This window comes from Rhizoctonia solani, chromosome 7 (genome assembly GCF_016906535.1).
Source record: "Rhizoctonia solani chromosome 7, complete sequence".
NCBI classification, from domain to species: Eukaryota; Fungi; Basidiomycota; class Agaricomycetes; order Cantharellales; family Ceratobasidiaceae; genus Rhizoctonia; species Rhizoctonia solani.
The window spans coordinates 541750-563459 of NC_057376.1; the positions used below are offsets into that span (position 1 = coordinate 541750).

Sequence of the window (21710 nt, forward strand, 5' to 3'; positions counted from 1 at the left end):
TCCAGAGCCTAACAACTAGGGCTAGCTCTTGAAAGAGGGTACACCGTAAGGCTGCGGTGTTCAACGCATTCAGCGCCTCTAGGGCGCCTAGAACACACATACACCCGGTTGGACCCAAACTAACCAGAAGTTCATGAAGGCTTACCCTGGAACAATCCCCATGCATGGGGAGCCGAGGGGCACGTTGGTACATACATTTCTTCCTCTCTAATTGATTTACTACATAAATTTAAGTAAAAAAGGACTACTAAAAGCTCATGGACTGTGGAATCTTGTGATAGAAAGGTTTCGATGTGACTACATATCCGCTTACTGCCTTCGGTTAGCTCGCCTAGCTTGAAAGCCCTCTTCTCCGAGCACTGAAAACTTTCTCTCTTTGAATTTGTGTCTTTTCTTACCACATTATCAAGTTTCAGAGGAATCTCAGTAACTTCTAATTGATCAAGTCTGTAACCGCGACAGGCAAACAAGTATGAGCGCGAGCCGCGCCCTCACAATATCACGTGCCTCGATACAACAGATCTCATTCACGCCCAAAATCTCTTGGCAAAGTGCTGTCAAATTAACCAACGCATACACCCTGTTCGTACCTGGCTCAATACATTAATCGACCGACCTGCCCATCACAGCCACCGACAGAATCTTACTCGGCATGACGAGATTCCCTGGAACGCGAGGTCGGACGAGGGGTAATACAACAGGGTCGGTTTTCTCCGTTCAGTTCTCGACCACGCCAGGCTGCTAACTAGGTTAGGATTTTCAGGTTTGGCCTCTTGTTTTTTTTTTTTTAGTTTTCTTCCGCCCATCTGCGCCCGCTCTTTAATTAGGAACGAGATCGACCATGCACCGACCTTGGACTCTCGGCGTACTTGGCCTATCAGCGACATTTGCACGAGCCGCATTTCCAAGCTACCCAAACGAATTCGTGCCTCCCAAAGTTCTACTTTCCACCCCGGAAGTATGGACCAACACAACTCGAGCTGCGCAAGCTAGCATCGTCAAGTTTGCCGACGAAGTGCTGAGGGAGGGGCCGTGGTGTGAGTACGATGTATTGTATAGTCCAACATAACCTAAACACGCGTTGACTCTTCTCGGCACGACGTGTTGGACTGCTAGCCGTGATGAATAAGACGGTCACACCTCCTTCTGGAAATAAACAGTGAGTTCTCATCGGCTTGGCGCACGTGGATTTATAGATTGATGTATGACGAATTGGCAGTGATTATCTCAGTTATCGGCCATAGTATGTTATCCAATCTTAATCACAGTCATCTCGACTTGCTTATTCTCGACCAAAGCTATTGGCCCAATTGTGATGGCATAGGAAATACGACCGAGCTGACCCAAGAAGAAAGTAAGGGCTCCCCGATTAAGTCCGGGCTGTTCCGCATCGAGCTGACTCCATGCGGGGCATCTACAGTATATGTAACATGCCCCTACGAACGCCGAGATGGGCAATTCAACCCCGACTATCGCTCGCAAACGATTCAGGGCGCGACCAAGCACTCATGGATGCCCTCCTCTACGCGCCCATCGCACACCTCGTCATCTCCAAATCCCGAGCTCAATACGGCTAAACGTCCAGATGGTGGTACGCATCCCAAGCGCTCCGTGCTGCTCAAATATTCTTCGTGGACGAAGCGACGCGAGTAAATCCGCATTTGAACTATTCTCAACTATTGCGCGGGCCCGGGACACAGGTTGGGAGCCGACAGGAGTGTTAGATATGCACTGGTGGCCGAAAGCGTTGAGCGGGATTTTATTGATGAAGGAGATGGGGGTTTGGTCCGAGGCGGATTTGGCGGGAGTTGTCAATTGGGCAAAAGCGTATATTCCGTGGTTGCAGACGAACGAGTTGGCCAAGGCCGAGCGAGCAAGCGATAAGTGAGTTATCGATTGTACGATTGAGACTGTACGGGTCTGACTGTTGGAAAGCAACCATGGCTCGTACTTTTTCAACCAGCTCGCAGCACTTCAGATCTTGGTCGGGGATTTGGACGGCGCGAAGGCAACTGTTCAAGATTATTTTACGGGAATCTATATGTCTCAAATTGACGAAAAGGGTGATCAACCCAAGGAGAGTGCTCGTACACATCCTTACCACTACAGAGGATACAACCTATGCGCTATGATTGTGAGTGCTGTTAAATTCCGCCATTGAAACATATTGACCGAATATATGCGCAACAGAACAGCGCAAGGCTGGCTGAATTCGTCGGATACGATGGATGGAACGCCAAGTCCTCGTCGGGCGCCGGAATTCAAACGGCTGCTGACTATGCCATGCAGTTTACTCCTGGCCCTGGAGAAGCCGCCAGCGAGCTGTTCCCCCAGGTACGTTTGCTCACTCCCACTAACTTCAGTTCCGAAGATCAATGGCGACTACTAATGTACGGATCTCACAGATCGCAGCCGTGGCCGTCAAATTTGGTGATCCATCCGGGAAATACGCAGCATTCCTCGCCTCAAAGGACCAATCCTATCCAGGTCGCCCGTGGTTCTTGTGGAACCAGCCATTATCGGATTCGGGCCTTGCTGTCAAATTTGTTCCAGAAGACGATGACAGTGGAAATGGGAGTGTTGACCCGGATAATAGTACGGCCGGGACTGCATCGAACAACGCTGTCTTGGGATTCAAGGTCGACTGGAAAGTAGGTCTGGTAAGTGCTTTGGCTGGAGTTGTAATTGGACTTTAGACAGTGCGTTCTATTTTTCTCGAGCCAAAAACATTTGCTTTTTGCCTTAGTGTATGCCTTTCCGTTGTTATCGTTGTCGCTGTTGTAATTTGCTGTAATTTTCACTCATTTCTATGACATGCTTCAGATATAAATGTTCCTTCGTATCCTTGTTAGCTGGAGCGTATGTAATCGGCTTGCTTATTAAACTTGCAGACCCTTTGAGTGTTTATAAGCACTTTGTGGGCTCGTACATGGCGAATCCCTAGCAGAACTCATGTCTCTCTATTTAAATTCGTCATTACCAGCATGAGCTATGAGCTCGAGTTGTGCCTAACTGTCACATGTGAATTAGGTGATAGAGATTTAGATTTAAAGCTGAGAGAAGCAATAGACTATATCACGGTAGGTGCAACGGTGTCGCTACGATGGTCGTTGCACAAGCCGGTACCAACCTGGTTCTGGTACAAAATGCTGCTGCAATTGTGGCTATCGTTACAGTTGTCGTCACAGCCATCATTGCCATACCAGTGTCATTCACGATGTAGCTTTGGTACTAATCTTGCGGGGATAGTGAAACTTACACTTGCCATATGGCATTTACCCCTGTTAATGCGTTGCAAGGTTACGGTGCACGTCACACCGTAGCTGGTCTACAGGATGATAATTCATCCTCAATTTTGGCATATATGTGCAACAATTACACGTATATATGTCCAGCGTGGTTCCTGCCGAGTGAATGCGCACGTGAACTTGATTCAAGATGAGGGACCGCCTAAGAGAATAGCCTTTCCTTGATTGTGTGATTAGCTCACAATTGCTGGCTTCAAATCAAATCATAACTTCTGCAACCAACCTTGGGCTTCTTCTGGGCTTCTTTACTGCACTTGAGTTACTTACGCATATGAATATTTGTCCTAGAAGTGGGCTTCTTACGAGGTTGTTCCGGTGACTATGTCCACAATCTACCACATGATGCACTGGAGAAGTATGACGAGATGGCCTTGTACCGGGAAGCGCAACGATTGGTCAACTGGAACTTGTTGTTGGCAACTGCGTGAAATATCGCAGCCTAGCTACATGTGAGAACTTGCATGAAAGAATCGGGAGGTGAAGCGCAAGGAGTATAAGAAAGAGCAACCAGGCGCAGTACTCCCAAAACCACCTCTTCTCGTATTCATTCGTTAAACACATTCTTTCTACGTAGATTCCAAGATGAAGCACGCGTTTACTGCCACCACACTAGCTGCTACGCTCGGTCTTGCAGCCGCTTTGGCTGTTGAGTCTCGACAAAGCTCAAGCTTTGTGAAGACTTCAGGGCAACAGTTTACTCTTGGTGGACAAAAATTCACTGTCGTTGGGGTGTGTCATATTCCGGTTGGCTCTTTGGACCATGCGTCTCTACTGACAGACCATTCATAGTCGAATTCCTATTGGATGGCACAACTCTCTAGTACTGCTGATATTACTACCGCATTCAAAGACCTCAAGAATGCGTGAGTACTATTTCTTCCAAATACATGTGTGCTAGTAATTTAATCAGGGAATTCAAGTGGATTTACTACACTACGTACCTGGGGATTTAACGAAGTTACCAGTCCAAGTGGAACTTATTATCAGATTTGGAACGGGAAGACCGCCACGCTTAACACTGGGGCCGATGGTCTTGGAAAGTTCGGTATGTGTTTCAGTTAATATGAAAAGAAGAGAGACTGACCTCCGGATAAATACCAGATACGGTTGTTGCCCAAGCGAAGGCGTAAGTGTTATATATTTTTGGACTTCTAAAAAATCCATTTATATCGTAATCACAGAGCTGGGATTCGTCTCATTGTTCCATTGACCAACAACTGGTCGGGTATGTTACTTGTCAAACCACTTCGCTCTACACCGGCCTAACAGAAGTTTAAAGATTACGGGGGCATGGATGTTTATGTCAAACAATTGTTGGGCTCCAACAATCATGACCTCTTTTACACCGATGCTACTGTCAAAAATGCTTTCAAGAAGTACATTAGCGGTTTTGTTGGCCGGTACAAGAACGAGCCTACGATCATGGCCTGGGAGCTTGCTAACGAGCCCCGCTGCAAAGGGAGCACCGGAACGAGCACGGGTACCTGCACCACCAAGGTTAGCATATAAAAGTCTGTCGCATGTGTTATTTTAATAACCTATCTTGATAGACAATCACCGAGTGGGCCAGTAAGTATTGGGTGTGTATTCTATTCTTTCCCAAGTGACATACATAAATCTTCAGCGGAAATGTCGAAGTACATCAAGTCTATCGCACCGTAGGTAACCACCTCTTAGTTCGTTGTGTATTTCTTACTATGACTCATAGGAATCACTTGGTTGCAATCGGAGACGAAGGCTTCTACAATCAACGTACGTGCGAATACTTTTGCATGGATTAAAACTTATTTATATCTACTGTCTGAATAGCTGGTGCTTCCACATATCCCTACCAAGGCGGCGAAGGTATTGATTTTGATGCTAACCTCAGTAAGTAATGTGATTAATACTAAAGAGTATACCAACCTAAGGCCTGTTTAGAAATATCTTCTATCGACTTTGGCACTGCTCACTCTTATCCGGAGCACTGGGGCCAGGAATCCAACGTTGTTGCGTGGGGTACCCAATGGATCATCGGTATGTACGCACCCACGGTCCCATAAACGTTCTTATCGATATTCCAATATGCTAGACCACGCTGCTTCGCAGAAAGCTGCCAACAAGGTAAGGCATCAATTCTTACCAGTGAATTAACCTAACGTTTGTTTTTCAAAGCCTGTGATACTTGAAGAATTCGGAGTTACTAGTTCCTACAATCCTTCGGTAAGTGAACATTCTTGATAGTCAACATCATATTTGAAACCAAATTTCTCCAACAGAGCACCTATACTAAGTGGTGGGATACCATTGTTTCAAGCGGATTAGCAGGAGACCTCATCTGGTAAAGAATCAGCTTCAGACTCTCAGAAGGCCTTTTCTCACCGTTGAACAGGCAAGCTGGAAGCACCGTTTCTACTGGAAGACTCACGATGACGGCTTCACTGTGTATCCTGATGAGGTACGAGGAATAACTCAACCTAATCGCACGAGAATTTACTAACCGAATCCACTCAGCCTGAATACGCCCTTCAAACCAAGTATGCTGCCGCTCTCAAAGCCCGCAAGTGAATGCGCATCCGGTTCTTGGTTGTTACTACTATATCTTATATATACGCTTAAATTGTATGCCTTATGAGCCCAATGCCTTATGTTTATCTGAGATAATTTGCGCCTGCATATATTCATCGTAAGCGCCAAGAGGTTCGCGAACACAGCACAACATTATTTTGGTACAAAGCACTCAACAAATTCTATCAATGCTCTCTACTAATAGTGCAATTCTATACAGTGTATATGTTAATTTATCCAGATATATGCCCAAAACGAAAGCGAAAACAGTGGTATAAACAACAACAGACAGCCCCCATCCAACTACCAACCAACCGGCCCTTCCGTGTACGGAGTGAGCTCCAAGTCAGTAACACCCTTCCATTTCCTCAATACGAATCTCTCAAAGGTGTAGTATTCGAAGGATGATGCGGCGAGGCGCATGGCTTTGATGTGATGAGGCCCAGAGTTGGCTGCTATCGCATGTGCTCGAGACTGGATCATTCAGTTAGAAAGGGTTGAAAGTGGGCTGGGTTAAAGTAGCACGAACCTGCCAGATGCAAGTAGCAAGGTTGTCCCCTGACGCTTCAGGAACGCCATACCAGTACATGATGAGCTGATCAAAGGTGTACGTTAAGACTGGGGTCGCAAAAAAACTACTCAAACAATCAACACATACCCCGCCATTTTGAACAGCTTCCTCATGGGCGAGTCGGTCAGCATCATAAAGAGCTAAGACACCATTAATAAACATACTCCTTCTGAGCCATTTTAAAGTTGACTTACCAGCACTATCGCTTCCTGGCTTCCTCTTGCTCCTGAAAGCAACAACGTACCACTCTCGCTCTAGTTCGCCATCCGGGATTTTGTCAAGGTCACTGTGGTATGCCGCGCTAATCTCGTCCCAGTTGAACACCTCAGGGTACGACAGCGTCGCGAATCCTTTGCGCGACTTTAAAAAGTGCAACGCGCGGTGGAGGGAAAGCGACGCCGGGTCAATGTCCGGAAGGCGCGTCGCGGTTGGGCCCAACCGGTCGGGATGAGGCGGGAGTTTTGGAAGTGCGGCGAGCTTCGAGGAGCGATCGTGGTGCTTTTCTCGAGATGAGAGAGATGCGGGAAGCGCGGAGAGTAGAGGTGGAAGGAAGAGCACGGGCTCTTGTGGGTCGTGGAAAGTCTCATTGGTGTAGGTGGGGAGAGCGTGGGGATCACGTTCTTGCTGCTGATCATGACCCTCTGATCGGGGCGCGGGTGCAGAAGAAGTGTGGGCTGAACGGGGACAAGAGTAAGGCCAGGCATATTCGGAATTGGGGGTTGTATAATGCATCAGTCTCCCAAGCTTGGAGGTTTATATATTCACGAAAATTGTACACTTCCCCACATTTCGCAAGCTGATGGCGCGAGCACGCCTTAGTGAGAAATATCTTACTGAGTTTTGAGTTTATGCTTAGCAACAGGGCCGGTGACACGTCAGTTGAATAACCACAGCTTGCGCAATCGCGGGGACATGGCGCAATCATTGGCAGTACGATTAGTATTAGATAATACATTTGGATTACAAACTGGTGGAGGAAGTGTCAGTATGCACACGGTCTGGTGAAGAAATGTAGACACTTGCGCATGTAGTGAGAGTTAGAATGCCGGCATATAGTACTCGATAGATATTCTATCTAGACAGTGGTCGCCCATTTGAGAAGAATCTTGAGTGCCAACAGAACATGGCGAAGTGCTCGAGTCCAAGTCTCTTCCTGGTTGAATTGCCATTTAATGGATGCATCCCCTATTTTGTCCTTTACAATCCTTTGATCGGGGAGTCAGTCGGTGAAATAAGAAAGAAAAGTGATAAGCGGGGGGAGGACGTACGCGTGAGGAAAATCAACAGACTCTTGGGTTTTTGCAAATTCGATGATTTGCCTGAGACACTCCAAGAACGCGACCATTCCATAGTCAAAACGTCGATTATGGAGCAGTCGGCCAATGTGTAATTCTCCCGACCCGAACCTGTGAAACGGATTAATGGGGAAATCCATGTAGTACCCAGGATCATTATCCCACGCACAGTTCGTAAACAGCCTTGTCTCCGCCTATCCGCTCAATACGCGAACAGGAACCCATCGGGACGAGGCGGTACCTAAGAGCTTCTTTTGAGTCGGGGCCGTTCGGTCAAGTCGGCGACGAGCTTACTGTTCAAAAACGAATCCTACTTTGCGGGCTATAGTATGAAGTAACAGCAATGCTTGGCCCCAGGCAGCGTTCACTTCGGCCCATGGTACGGCTACGCCTGTAACGCGCCCCAAACGAAGACCGTTGATTGTCCCAAATACACCGTCGTGTCCAATGCAAAAAGCATCATTGTATACATTGGCGCGGGACAGGCGGGCAAGTTCGGCCGCGTCCGCTTCCTGAGCAGCACGTATCGTCCGAAGTGATGCGGCAGTCGATGCTTCTGCGAGGCTGTTTGCATTGTAGACGCGCCAGAATCTAAACACCTCATCAGTCGAACCGATCAGTGACCGGCCAGGAGCAACGGCTTACTCGGCCTCCTTCTCCTCCAACTCCTTTTCCTCACGTTCTAGTTCTTCCAACTCCCTATCCAGCCGGGCTTTTTCCTTTTCTGCGTCTAGAAGCTCGTCCAGAACTGTCTTTTCCTCCAGTTTAAGTTGCTCGATGTGGGCCTCCATTTCTTTGATATCCCCTGTCCCGGCGTTATTACGGACATCTCGCTCAAACGCAATATAACCGTCTCTTTCCCTCTTGGTCTCCTCAAGTTGCTTCGTAAGCGCTGAGATCAAGACTGAAGTGCAATCTGTACACAACGGGTGATCCAGATCCGTCCGATTAGATAAGAGAGTATACAACTTCAGTGTCTGTGCAAGATGATGCGAACGAGGAGGGGCGATTGGAGGAGCCGCAGGTTTCGTAGGCGACGTGGCAGTTGGTGTGGATGGTGTTTTGTCGGTGGTATTAGTGACCTTGCGTGAGACTGATGGAGCTCTGGATGGAGTCGAAGCTCGTTGTCTTGCTTTTTGAGTACCGCCCGGTTTACTACCATCGGTGGGTATCTTGTGGACAACGCTGTCCTGCAAAAGTACAAATGATTCTCCGGCAGGGCGGTGCTTGGAAGAGCCCGAACGAGTAGAGGCAGGCAAGGCTTGTGCTTTCTGCCAGGCCAATTTGGATGACGAAGGTGCAGCGAGACTCGCGAGCTTCTGCGAGGGAGATACGGGTGTATTGCGTGGCGTCTGTTGTCCTAGCGAAGCTGCAACTCCTATGTTTATTAAATATATCGCCACTATGAGTTTATACGCACCAGCAACCATATCAACCGCAGATGGGGCCAATTCCGTCAATGAAGGATCGAGTTGCAGTGGCTACGATACGAGATAGCAGACCGTCAGAGTCGGCAGAGTCAGTGGAGAGAATACTGCCTATAATTTACCTGCTTACATTGCTGGCACACAAAGCTCACGTCTTCGGACATTGTAATAATCTATGTATCGAATAAGAGTGGTGCAACGCGATGATGGTCAGGGGAGAAGCACCAATCTGGCCAATATCAATCATTTCTGAGCGCCCGGATTACCTCATCATACGATCCCTCTCCTTCCCCATCAACTCTCATTGACCATGGCCACCAAGCAAGCGGTAGGCAAGTTCGCGGACCACACAAAATACCATCTTGCGCCCAAGGGTGAGACAAAATTATCCATATCTTTATTTCTACTTCTAACAAAACACAGGCTTTTGGAAGAAATTCCGTGGGTCCCGATTTATTGTCTAATTTGGATGTGTGTATACTGACGAGTCGGGGGTTAGGCGATGCCGTCGTCGTAAACCCGGAGATATCGTCTGGAATTCCTCTGGTTACTGCCCATAGGTGGCCTCAGCCAGGATCCAGACCCGAGATCTACGCGACCCCAGCGACAAAAGGTGAGAATTCCTCCACTACTAATCCACCTCTTGCCGTTGGCTGACACTTTCCCATAGCATCCGACCCGGCACAAAACCCCTACTGGAAGCGCGATGCCCGCCGTCATTACCCACAATTATCTGTTGTGACCCAATCTCACCTTTCTCAGGTACTTTTGGGTGCCCCATCAGCCGAGGCGTGAGTAAACATATTATAATTTAGACTTAATTATCTTATCGCCTATCGTGATCGATAGAGTCGCCGCGCCTGCAGACGATAAATCCTCCGTACCTGCCAACGTATCCCCACCCGCCCCCCTCGAGTTGACAGAGGCCATCGCCAAAGCCGCCAATTCTACCAAGGCATTCTCCTCTACCAATTTGCCCCCTGCTCCTCCTTTCAAGAGATGGGCACCCAAGAAGCAGGAGGATGCACCACATGACCCTACTGCGTACTGGCCTATGAGTTTGTATGGTGGATCCGTGTAGGTAGATGCGCGGTAATTGAACCCTTTCTATTGGCCTGTCATAACTTGTGCAAACCCGAGAGCTATTTGCGTACGGGTAAGCGTGAAATTCGTAATATATTCAATCCTTGGCTAGGTGTTTTCGTTACACCACACCCGCAGGCCCATTTGGCATGAATCAAGAAGACACAGAAACCCAAATTGTAATAAGCATAGTATGTCTCGCTCCCACACTCATTCATGAATGCTACGCGGTGCCTTCTTTAGCAGGAGAGCTTTCAGAGTATTTGCCGCTTCCCGGGTGGAATATATCCTGCGACGAATTTAGCAAATGAAATGCCATTTTTATAGGATCTTCGCATACCTTGACAATACCCTTCGACACCAAAAACAACGCCTGTCGACTCTCATAGAGCGGGTAAATCACCACAGTAAACGCAGCCAAAAACGTCCAAGCAATTCCGACCGCGACCCAAGTCGTCAGTCCCTTGGTGCCAAAGACGACCTGGGAAAAGAAAAGCGGGAAAGGAATCAAGATGATCATCACGATTAAAAGCCCGATGCTGCTCCAGGCCGCAAAGCGGAATGCGCCCTTGAGAGCAATAGGGTCGAGGTCTTCGTCGTGAGTGACGCCTCTGTCGTGCTTCTCGTCATCTTCGGCTGGTACGATGCGGATGTCTCCTGATCCAATGTCGGACTGCTTCTTTTCGTCTTCGGGCGGGGTGTGAGTCCCGGACCCAGTGGTAGGGGCCGCGTGTGGGTGCACTGGTGCATTAAGAGCACGCGTAACATCGAACGAGAAATTATCGGGACGCTGTTGAAAGAGTTCATTACATTCAGTATCCCATTATCGGCACGGAACTTGAAATGAGACTTACAAGGTACGACCAAACAACCGAAATAATGCCTCCAACGCCGATCGCAGCCAAGTTTCCGGCGAGCATCTCATAATCTCCTCCACTCGTCTATGATAGGAGCGGGCAGTTTGTCAACAATTCATGGAACTTGATGCTGCACTTACGGTGACATTGATGACTTTATCATTGAGAGTGCTTGTCGTGACTAACTATATGCGGGAGAAAATATCAGTTAGCATGAATTAGATGGCGAGAACGATACATACCCATGCAATGATTCCCGCAAAGAGGCCACTGATCGCACCAACAATACATCCAATTTTCGAGGCTTTCTGCCAAGTTATGCAAAGCGCTATTGGAACCACAGCTGATCCCAGAAGAGTACCCCTAGTTTCAAAGTAAGTCTTCCAGAGCTCAATCATAAATCCCGAATGACTTGCATGAAAGTATACAGCCACCCCATGCTCCTGTGAACAAACGATAGGTTGGTTCGACCCTAATGTCCAGTGATAACAATACTTACACGCCAATATAATAGAAGATTAAACCGAATAGACCCATGCAAATAGCAAAGAATGCAACCATAAGATGGGATACTCGCATAATCTGCGCTTCGGTTGCACGAGGATTGATGTACCGCTTATATACGTCGTAGGTGAGGAGGGACGACACGGCAATCAACTCGGCAGAGGTGGCAGAGGTAACAGCCAAGAACTAAGGCAAAGGTGAGCTTAGGCAATCCAAACTCATAATTAAATTACTTACGAGCAAAATCAACATAGCTGCAGCTCCAGAAGTACCGAGGAGAGCTGCCGCTGCAGATGGTGCAGGGAGACCAGCGCTCACATCAGCTGGCGACAATGGACGCATATCCGGGTCATTGTGCAACGCGACAGCGGCAAGTCCAAGAGTGGTAGCAAAAGTGAACGGAATAGAGAACCATGCCTGTCCAGTTATACATGGTTAGTTAAACTCAAATACAAAATGAAAAGCATGACTTACTAATCCTCCCAAAAGGTATGCTTTCACACAGGATTGAGGCTTGCTTGCAATAGCTCGTTGCCAATAAGCTTGGTCGTTGAACACAGTCGCGAAGTTACCTGTTGGAATCTTAGTGATCCAGTTATAGCTAGTATGCCGTGTAAATCTACACACCAATAATATTGATTACACCAAATATGAGGCCGTTCTTGGAACGCATAGTCAAGTAGCTGCCTTGGGCGTTTCCGGCAACAGGCTTGGCAATTGAGACTTCGACCAGAAGTTCGTGCATCCGACTTGGGCTACCAATCTTGGGCGAGGTCGAATAGGCAGTGAAGATAAACGTGAGAATAATAGCAAAGAGTACCGCAGTGTGTGTATAATCACACAGAAGAGTCGCACGCATTCCACCGGCTACGACGTAAATCGCAACACCAATCGGAATGAGGAAGCAAGCTGCAATGGTGTTCATGCCTGTAAGGTCTGTGACAGTTGCTGAACCACCTAAGATCAACATTGACGAGACGATACTACATCATTGGTAGTCGGTCAATGGACCTACGGGCATTATTTGACATGGCTCACATGTTAGTCGCCAACCCAAAGAACAAGAAGATCAGGTGGGCAGCTGTGCCCCAGCGAGCGCCAATAATCTCAAGGAATGTATGAGCGTTGGGACTATTCAACTTAAGCTTTGCTGCAAGCATCGCGAATAGTAGAACTTGAATAGTTGCACCTGCACATGGAGGATATGTTAGACCAGTTGATTCATTTTCGAAGTGCATATACCTACCAGCACCGTACCACCAAGGACCTGAGATCCCATATTTATACGCGACAGCACTTGATTGCAACTAGTTATAAATTATCTCAGGGCTACCGCTTTTACAAGACGCCCTGTACCACTTACCAACGTGGCCGCCCATGTCCTGTCCATGACGGAGAGCATATGTTGGTGAGTTTGAAACATTGATTATGGAAAGGATATAGCAAATCACCAGGCAGATACAATTCCTGAAGCAATCAAACCCGGTTTGACACTACGACTTGCACTACTAAACTCCTCTGAGTTGCTAGGGGAGAAACCGGTGTACCGAGCTTGAATCCATGTCAAGCCAAGCATGAATGCCGAGAAGAATAGGCCGATTCCTGTATTACAAACACAATTTCAAGGTCTTTCCTTTGCAAAAGAGCCACTTCACTTACCGACGACTGTAAGTATCAATATTTATTTGGATCAGTAATGATATTCAGGTTGGAAAAAGAATCTGTTTTGCTCACCGACACCATATCCAGCGCCTTGAGGGAGCACGGTGCTCACGTTTTCGGACATGAGTTCACTTAGAGGCAGCACTCGAACTCTTGGACGCTTCTGCGTTATATAGATCCTAATAAATCTCGGGTAGAACCGACATCGTCAGCGATAAGCAGCATGGGTTCGGACTTCGATCTGGAGCGGGGTAGGCACTTGTCTTCGGTCAATATTTCGCCAAAGTACTGATAGACGAATGGAGTTGACTCTTATCGCAGCCCATAACTTAGTTCTCACCGAAGGACCGAAGGACCGAAGCCTTATCCAAGTCTTATCAAAGCGCGCCCAGGCAAGGGACCGTTTGCGGGGAAGCAAGAATACATTTAAAGTCACGTGAAGGCGATTTATATATTCTTTTGATCATCTAATTCAGCTTGCGTGCATATACATCTGTAGTGTGTCGCTCTGCTCCTGAGCCTGAGCGCCCATCGATCCAACTAGATCTATCAGGCTCGGCTTGGCAGGGGGATCTTGCAGACCAGCATCCGAGGAGCCATGATTCCTGAGATATACGTTGCGAATCAGCGAGGGGCAAAGAAGAAGCTTGAGAGGACCTACCATGGATGAACAGCCTATCCTCATACACAGCGGCAGTAGTACCAAAAGACCCTAGCTGCCCCTCATCTTCATAGATCTAAGACTACAAGATTACTATGCTGCCCCTGCCCGGAAGAATGGCGCAATTCTAGGATAACTTGCCTTCTCAACCTTGTAATTCCCGCCCAGAGTCGCATCTGAGATACGTAACACCGTACTCGGTACATTTGGGCTACGGTTCTTTATCACATCTGAAAGTAGGTGGAGCTTGGGAATCGCTGCGGCGATAATCGACCCATCGGCCGACAGCGCCAAATTATCAAGTGGCAAACCTAAGTGGTATAGTTTGGCCTCAGTCGCCGGATGATGTGCGCAGATTCAGGTGTACCTGTCATTATTGTCGCTACATGTTGGAGCGTCTTGTCTTTGTTTGGTTTATGTACCGTAAGCTGTCCATTTCGATAACTCCCGACCCAAAAAGAACCATCACTTGCCTGTAAACGCCTTAAATACGAGACATACATGAGGTTATAAGAACTGTCCTCACCCGAACGATTCCATTGCTCCCGAGAAGCTGAATTGAGGCTCTCTTGCACCCATGTATAATGTGACAATAGCCGACAAACGTAGTATCGAGCAGGAACATAGCATCTATGTAGCGCCGCTAGGTGTGCTTTAGTATGCATACATTTAGAAATACACGCCCAAAGCTTACTATTCCAACTTTTGCCCCGTTGTCATTCGTGAACCAGAACTCTTGTCCGTTGTTAGCTCCAACTATATCGTTCGGGGTCACTATGACACGAGCATCCTCAACTGTTTGAACCCATTCTACATAGTCTGTCCCAACTCGAGTCTTTAACATCTCAATTACCGAGTCAGCGCCCTTGTACGGCGATTCAGGTTCGGGACGATGATTAACAAGGTATATCCAAAGCATAGCGGGGTCTATCTTGTCAGGAACAACATCCATTCCATGCAAATTCAAGCCTCGTGGGTCGGAGAGACCTCTTACATCAAGCTTGGTGATTGTCCCCGTGCTCGTATCATAAGTTGCCAAGTAGTCAGCAGTTGATCTGGTGAGGACGGCAGTTGCGTTGAGAGCATCCATGGCAGGCGTCCAAGCGATTCGAGATGCAATAGTTCCTGCACAAGCGAGGTACATAATGCCCGAGGAAAGAATGGTGATCTCTATCAACGAAGGCTAATGTAAGAAGACGATTCTAGCAGAAGAAGCTCCAGCCTTACTTTCACATGCTTGTAGCTCTGTAAATAATCACGGTATGAGTACGTGGTATTTGAATGGTGAAAACGGAATAACAACTTACCGGGAATACTTTGACAATTGTCATGATTTATTGGATGAATCTTCCTATAAACGCCGTGTGCCTTCAGCACTGGAGATCGCACATAGACTTGAAATAAGGCTGCGCTGAGAACAACCAGAGATGCTCCGCCGTATAGCCAGGTGCGGGCCATCTTGTGCGGGGGTTTTGTCTGCCTACCGGAAGTTGGTATATGCTCGATAAGTTTTCGGTCTCCAAACGAAGAGTAGATGGTATCCAATGCGGGTAGATCGTGAAGAAATGAGAACAAAGAGAGAGCTTTGAAGGTGATAATTTATAACCCGAGGGATGCGATGTTAGTGGCTCACCCCAATGGATGACTTCATCGTAAAGTTCTCGTTTTGTAAATAATCGGAATGCCGAGTTACATCACTCTAGTAGCGAATAATTGCAAGGCTGTCTCATGACCCATAAATCTATCGTAATAAACTCCCCGAATATCGATAAATTGATTTGAACGGGGTACTGACATAGGGTGAGAAAGAGATGTCGTCGGCCAGGCGTACACATGTGCTAACCATAGACTAACTGTCACCGTGGTCCGCTGGTTTTACTTAATCTTACTCCAAGATATATGTCACCAAATTAATATGAATCGTCTACGCTGTGCCCGTTCGGGTTCAGTGTATCAGTTTGAGTTCGAGCTTCTGCTTGCCGAAATATTTCAGACGGAATTTTGCAAATCTGAAGTCTCTCGGATAATAGGCCTAATCTCCCGGTTAATGCTTAGATTCCGATAACTTATATTGGGATAGTGTTTACCAGTCAAGTAAATATGCCCATCATAAATTGCAGCTGTAGTGGCAGATGAACGTAAGGCTCCATCATCCTCATAAATCTGGGCGAGGCGTTTTTAATCAATAACAATGGAGCACATAACGGCAAACACACCTTTTGAACTTTATATTTATCTCCGTAGTATGATCCCTCCCCTGTGTTAATGGAGATGCGATGTGCCGAAGAAGGCGCCTTGAGCTTCATATCCCTGAAGGATTTTATCGCTACATCAGCTCTCGGGAAAGTTGTAGCGATGACCGAACCATCGGGCGCGGCAGTCAAATTATCGATAAACGAATCTAGACATGTTAGGAAATAATTAGAGGCATATTAAACTGATTTCGAAAAATGCATACCAAGTTTTATGATATCTGTCTGTACCAGTGTGTTATCTGCTTGCGGTTCGTAGACCGTCACATATCCACCCATAATGCTTCCGACCCAAATATTCCCATCGGGAGTCTATAAGTAGCTTGAATAAGTAGGTGACAATGCCAAGCAGATATGTTTAGCTCGTACCCGAGTAATGCCATTACTCGTATAGAGTTCGTCTGCAGCAATCTTGCACCCAGTGTCTGCATGGCAATATCCGACCCACGTAGATCCAATCCGGAAGTACGCGTGCAATTTTCGTTTCTAAGACCCACTACTCATGAGTTAGGATAACCATTTACACAAAGGTACGCACAAGCCCTTGTTTTACGGGATAATCATTCGTAAACCAAGCCTCTTTCCCATTAGACCCGCCCACAATATCGTTGGGTGTTACAATAATGCTCGGATGGGCAAAGGTCCGCACCCATTCCATGTGACTAAAACCGAGCTGAGTTTTGAAAACCTCAATCACCGAGTCGGCGCCGACTTGACTCAACTCAGGAAGAGGAGGGCGATGGTTTACGAGATAAACCCAGAGTATATCCGGGTTATGTTCGTCGGGAACAACGTCCATACCGTGCGCATTGAGTTGTCGTGAGTCCGCGAATCCTATTATAGAGAGCTTGGTTACTTTGCGTGACCGAGTATCGTACACCGCGACATAATCTTGTGAAGGGCCCCTTTTCATGCGGGTACTATCAAGATTCTCTATTGCTGGCATCCAGGATAGACGAGATTCTGGTGAGGATGCACATGCTAAATAGATAACGCCGGATGGGTGTATAACGAGCTCTGCGAGAAATAGGGTTAGTAGAAGACATGGTTCGGAGCACGTTTAACACATACTTTCACATGCTTTGAGTTCTTTGTAAATGATTCTTTCAGTATAAGACGAAGAAGAGAAGACGTTTAGGAAATACCCTCAATAGCAGTGCAATGCTCAGTGTTCAGGGGCTGGACTGTCCGGTAATGTCCACCAAGCGTCAACAAGGGAGACAAGTAGACCTGATATACAATACCCAGTATCAGAATAGTTAGGGTAAATAAAACCCCAGTGATGGAGGGCATGGTAGTTGCTGTGGCTTAGTGACTCGCCAACGGGGTCTTTATATTAGGAAGGTCCACGCCGACAAATTCCGGTCCCATCAGCAAAACGAACTTTCCACGTTGTGCCGTGTATGCTCTAAGTAGTATTGTGGCAGGCGTATCTCTTTGCCGAAATACGTGGATTTGATAGTGATCCTATGTGGCCACACGTGGTAGTGTCTGCACAACCCTATGTAGCATCTTTTTAAGGCTACGTATGTATTGCTAGTCCTATACTGTATTATTTGGCCACAAGCTACCAGTTATTCTTTTTCCGTTTAGCGTTGGCAAATATCGGCGACGCCTTTGGTCATTTCATGGAATTTTTCTGAGCTTGAGCCGAAATGAGGCTGGTAATTGCCCAGAGCAGATCCCCCTATATTTTCAGTACATACCTATGGTCATATCTCGCAAATGAAATTGGGCCGCTACATGAAAGTGATCAGAATGCGTGTATAACGCCATTTGAGAACTATCCAAATATCCGACCGCGCTGATAGTTAAAGTGCGGCTGGTAGTGATTTATTTATGTTTATAGCAGGGTCAGAACGGCACGAGCTAAGTTAGCTCCAGATGGGCCTTGTGGGAGTTGACCAATGACCTCTGTGGTTGTAAATTCCGATTACGCACACGTCATACATCCCGTAATTCACCATTCCAGTTGAAATCAAATTTATGCGAACAATTAACTGGCGACCGTTTTCAAAGCACTTCAACTAGTCTTTACGGTACACATCGGCCTGTGCAGAGCGCTGGCTTTGAGTTGGGCAACGTTGCTATCATGGGTTTACTAGAGAGCCTGTTGCAAATTCTGCAGGCAATATTGTGTGGGTCAGGAAAGGCCGATGAGAGCCATGGACAACAACAGCAACAACAGCAACAGGCATCTGCTTGGCAGCAGCCTCCTGGAGCAGCTCATCAATACCCTCCTACTTACCATGAGCCGAGTAAACCATATCATGCTCGGATAGACGATGTAAGTCAGCCCTTTTTTTGACAAACTGGTGGTCTTACTTTTGATACAGAATGCACAAGCCCAGGCAAATCCTCACTACCAAGAGCTACGGTCACGAGCTCGCGAAGAAGGCGATGCAATGGCTAGGGCATTCGATGCGTCACAAGAGGCATATCAGAGTGGTGATGGTGCCAAAGCCAAGGAACTTTCAAACGAAGGGAAGAGACACAAAGCCGAAATGGAGCGGTTGAACAAGGAGGCCAGTGATTGGATATTTGAGAGTAAGCCGACCTCGAATCAAATCGAAGCCAGTTATTGACCTCACCTTGCAGAGGTTAACTTGGACTCAGCGCCCGATGAACTTGACTTGCACGGTATGTACCAGCTACATGTTCGGGAACCGGTCTATAGTATAGCCTAACACTAATCCCGGCGCCGCTCCAGGTCTTTACGTCAAGGAAGCAATCGAGAGAACAGAGGCTGCAGTTGAGGCCGCACAAAGCCGTGGGGATGAACAAATTCGTATCATAGTCGGCAAGGGGCTACATTCTCAAGGACATGTCGCAAAACTCAAGCCAGCAATCGAAGAACTAATGGTTAAGTAAGTGATGTCCAGAACCATATTAGCTGGAACTCACCCTTGAGTAGGTATCAATTGAATGCTCATATCGACCCTGAAAATACTGGGGTCCTGGTGGTCCAGCTTGGAGGTCACGGCCAACGTGGAATGGATTCAAATGAGGTTACGCGTAGACTTGAGCGAGGTGACGAACAGTGTGTGGTAATGTAACGATTATTTGTATCGGGCAAGACGGTGTTTGGACGAGAACTCTGTTGTATACCATGTGCTATTTGTTTCTAATCTATCCCTTTGGATGAAACCACTTGAAACTTTGAGGTCGAGCCAGATGATATACCGCCTCCTTAAAAACAACGATATTTCAGCATTCAGTTTGACCCTAGAGCCACGTTGTCAAATACTCCCACATCATCCTGATTCATAACAACCACAGCCGCCACGTACCCCATGTGGTTGTTGGTCTCACTTATATTACTAGCAGCATTTGCTTCGTACCTGGCACTACGCGCTCATGCCAGACATGTGCACAAAAAGGGTATTGAACAAAGGCGCAGGTTAACTGTCAACAGGAACGGGGGATCAATCGTGGTAGGATTCTTCCATCCTTACTGGTACGATCTTACACCACTCTGAGCTATCATCTCTAACTTACACCTCGTCAAAGTAACTCTGGAGGAGGGGGCGAGAGAGTCCTCTGGGCCTCTATTGCATATCTACAGCGAACAAACAACCAAGTGCTGAGCGTAGTATATACCGGTGATACAGATGCAACCAAAGAAGAAATCATTACAAAAGTCAAGGTGCGCTTGATGAGAGACCAGTGACGTTTGCCTTTCACTAATTTCTGGGGATCTTCTAGACGCGGTTCGATATCATTCTTGATCCCTCGTCTTTAGAATTTGTATTCCTCCGAGAGCGCTGGGTCATTGAGGACACGACTTGGCCGAGGTTCACTCTGATCGGACAAAGCCTTGGATCTATGATGCTCGCTTATGAGGCTATGTGCGGGCTCATACCTGACCTGTTTATAGGTGAGCATACATGGACAACTATGTTTCGGGAACTTATTACGGCACAGACACGATGGGATATGCATTCACATTTCACGTTGTCAGATGGTTCTCTGGAGGAAAAACACCAATCTGTGAGCACTGACCTTTGCTATATCGAGCATAATAACTGAGTCATTTACTAGCCGCATATGTTCATTATCCCACTATTTCCACAGATATGCTCGCTCGGGTCAAGTCTCGTACAGCACAATACAACAATCCAAGCGATATAGCAAAAAGCGAGTTTCGTACCAATTCTAAGCTTCTGTAAGTTTTTCTTCGGTCACCCAAACTTAGTTTTATGATTTCGCGAGTGTAGGTATTACAACATGTTCGCATTGGCATATTCCGCGAGTCTAAGTTTGGCTCAGCCCATTATGGTCAATTCTTCATGGACCAAGAACCATGTAGAATATCTTCTCACTCATTCGCCCGTCCCATCAGGTAATATTCGAAATATTCAATCCGCGTAGGGCCACTCACGATAGTCTACTTAGAGAGCAGCAAAAATCTATCGATTGTATACCCACCCTGCGACACGCAGGCCATGGCTTCATTCTCTTTGGAAGGAAGAAAGAAGATCATCATGAGCCTTGCTCAGTTTAGGTACATTATTCATACAATTTTATTGCGTGAGAGTGAATTGATCTATGTAGACCAGAAAAGGATCATGCAAAACAAATAATTGCCCTCGCAAAACTATTCGAGGCCCATCCGGAGCACAAAGAACAAGGTGTTCGACTAGTATTAATCGGTAGCAGCAGAAATACTGCGGATGAATATCGTGTTGTAGCGCTCCAAGACCTTGTCAATAAGCTCAATCTTGATGTATGTGTCTCGGCCTTCGTGAAATCACCGACTTTCTGACTCTATCACAGGGATCAGTGGAATTCATTATCAATGCTTCTTACGATGTCGTGCTCAGCTGGTTGGCGGGTGCATCCATAGGGACCAATACAATGGTTGATGAGCACTTTGGTATCAACGTTGTGGAATTTATGGTTAGCTCTCCGATCCAATTAAACGCGAGTTATTGATTGTTTCGGCAGGCGGCGGGTTTGATCCCAGTCGTACATGCTTCCGGAGGTCCGTTGAATGATATAGTGGTACCATACCAAAACCAACCCACCGGTACGCCTTTGTTCCTCGATGGATCGTCCGCAGTTAATTAATGAAGGCCTTCCTACACACAGGCTACCATGCCACCGATCCCGTTTCTTTTGCGGAGGCGTTTCACGATGCTTTGTCGTTGCCAGCCCCGGAGGCGCTGGCTATGCGCAAAAGAGCCCGCGCCTTGGCTGTGGAACGTTTCTCAACTGAGGGGTTTGAGAAAGGTTGGGCTCAAGGTTGGGAATCTGCTATTCGTAGTGTAAAAATTTGAATGCTGTTACATTTTTAAATTATGATGCTCTCGTTTGTGGCTCGCTTTCTTTGATTTAGTGGGTAGCAGGTGTGATTCATCGCATTGAGTCGGGGTTATTCAACCACGGCTCTTGTGGAGACCAATTGGGCTACACTACATATACAGCTATTATTCCAAAATATCACACAACCTTGCGATGAGGTGTTCTTTGCTTGCTAGAGGTTGGGAGGATAGATTTTTTCGTTGTGAAAGTCACCAAGCTTGCTGGGCAGCATAAACTTT

At 47.1% G+C, this 21710-nt stretch overlaps 8 protein-coding genes across 8 annotated transcripts; 3 read left to right on the forward strand and 5 right to left on the reverse strand.

Annotated features, from left to right (window-relative positions):
- Window positions 1-841: 841 nt before the first annotated feature.
- RhiXN_06338 (alginate lyase) lies at window positions 842-5855 on the forward strand (the record flags this gene model as incomplete). The annotated part of the gene is made up of 24 exons (XM_043326154.1): window positions 842-1037; window positions 1117-1159; window positions 1220-1243; window positions 1299-1591; window positions 1701-1884; window positions 1936-2134; window positions 2191-2334; window positions 2406-2660; window positions 3891-4037; window positions 4098-4171; window positions 4274-4353; window positions 4410-4434; window positions 4490-4533; window positions 4588-4805; window positions 4859-4877; window positions 4933-4966; window positions 5017-5060; window positions 5118-5177; window positions 5229-5324; window positions 5380-5411; window positions 5463-5510; window positions 5567-5628; window positions 5685-5745; window positions 5802-5855. 24 exons carry the CDS (start codon window positions 842-844, stop codon window positions 5853-5855), a joined length of 2436 nt encoding a protein of 811 aa, XP_043181586.1.
- A 303-nt stretch (window positions 5856-6158) lies between these two features.
- On the reverse strand, window positions 6159-7158 carry RhiXN_06339 (uncharacterized protein; the record flags this gene model as incomplete). The annotated part of the gene is made up of 4 exons (XM_043326155.1): window positions 6159-6329; window positions 6385-6450; window positions 6514-6566; window positions 6621-7158. 4 exons carry the CDS (start codon window positions 7156-7158, stop codon window positions 6159-6161), a joined length of 828 nt encoding a protein of 275 aa, XP_043181587.1.
- Window positions 7159-7501: 343 nt separating this feature from the next.
- Window positions 7502-9312, reverse strand: RhiXN_06340 (autophagy protein APG6; the record flags this gene model as incomplete). The annotated part of the gene is made up of 7 exons (XM_043326156.1): window positions 7502-7631; window positions 7695-7832; window positions 7891-7962; window positions 8016-8312; window positions 8367-9099; window positions 9142-9202; window positions 9301-9312. The coding sequence occupies 7 exons, from the start codon at window positions 9310-9312 to the stop codon at window positions 7502-7504; spliced, it is 1443 nt and encodes a 480-aa protein (XP_043181588.1).
- Window positions 9313-9458: 146 nt separating this feature from the next.
- On the forward strand, window positions 9459-10229 carry RhiXN_06341 (NADH-ubiquinone oxidoreductase 21,3 kDa subunit; the record flags this gene model as incomplete). Its single annotated transcript, XM_043326157.1, has 5 exons — window positions 9459-9522; window positions 9572-9589; window positions 9648-9761; window positions 9819-9939; window positions 9998-10229. The coding sequence occupies 5 exons, from the start codon at window positions 9459-9461 to the stop codon at window positions 10227-10229; spliced, it is 549 nt and encodes a 182-aa protein (XP_043181589.1).
- Window positions 10230-10454: 225 nt separating this feature from the next.
- On the reverse strand, window positions 10455-13378 carry RhiXN_06342 (urea active transporter 1; the record flags this gene model as incomplete). Its single annotated transcript, XM_043326158.1, has 15 exons — window positions 10455-10520; window positions 10572-11021; window positions 11086-11172; window positions 11229-11273; window positions 11331-11451; window positions 11588-11778; window positions 11830-12009; window positions 12067-12164; window positions 12220-12575; window positions 12631-12781; window positions 12839-12899; window positions 12956-12974; window positions 13044-13194; window positions 13252-13257; window positions 13327-13378. 15 exons carry the CDS (start codon window positions 13376-13378, stop codon window positions 10455-10457), a joined length of 2034 nt encoding a protein of 677 aa, XP_043181590.1.
- Window positions 13379-13726: 348 nt separating this feature from the next.
- RhiXN_06343 (urea active transporter 1) lies at window positions 13727-15373 on the reverse strand (the record flags this gene model as incomplete). Its single annotated transcript, XM_043326159.1, has 5 exons — window positions 13727-13859; window positions 14521-14558; window positions 14610-15085; window positions 15143-15160; window positions 15223-15373. The coding sequence occupies 5 exons, from the start codon at window positions 15371-15373 to the stop codon at window positions 13727-13729; spliced, it is 816 nt and encodes a 271-aa protein (XP_043181591.1).
- Window positions 15374-15825: 452 nt separating this feature from the next.
- Window positions 15826-17460, reverse strand: RhiXN_06344 (serum paraoxonase/arylesterase; the record flags this gene model as incomplete). Its single annotated transcript, XM_043326160.1, has 8 exons — window positions 15826-15947; window positions 16003-16078; window positions 16132-16316; window positions 16374-16479; window positions 16537-16653; window positions 16706-17184; window positions 17239-17256; window positions 17313-17460. 8 exons carry the CDS (start codon window positions 17458-17460, stop codon window positions 15826-15828), a joined length of 1251 nt encoding a protein of 416 aa, XP_043181592.1.
- A 799-nt stretch (window positions 17461-18259) lies between these two features.
- RhiXN_06345 (glycosyltransferase family 4 protein) lies at window positions 18260-21446 on the forward strand (the record flags this gene model as incomplete). Its single annotated transcript, XM_043326161.1, has 16 exons — window positions 18260-18454; window positions 18504-18714; window positions 18766-18807; window positions 18878-19034; window positions 19082-19197; window positions 19492-19624; window positions 19678-19813; window positions 19873-20044; window positions 20092-20157; window positions 20209-20332; window positions 20385-20509; window positions 20563-20671; window positions 20722-20893; window positions 20944-21066; window positions 21115-21196; window positions 21259-21446. The coding sequence occupies 16 exons, from the start codon at window positions 18260-18262 to the stop codon at window positions 21444-21446; spliced, it is 2151 nt and encodes a 716-aa protein (XP_043181593.1).
- Window positions 21447-21710: the final 264 nt, after the last annotated feature.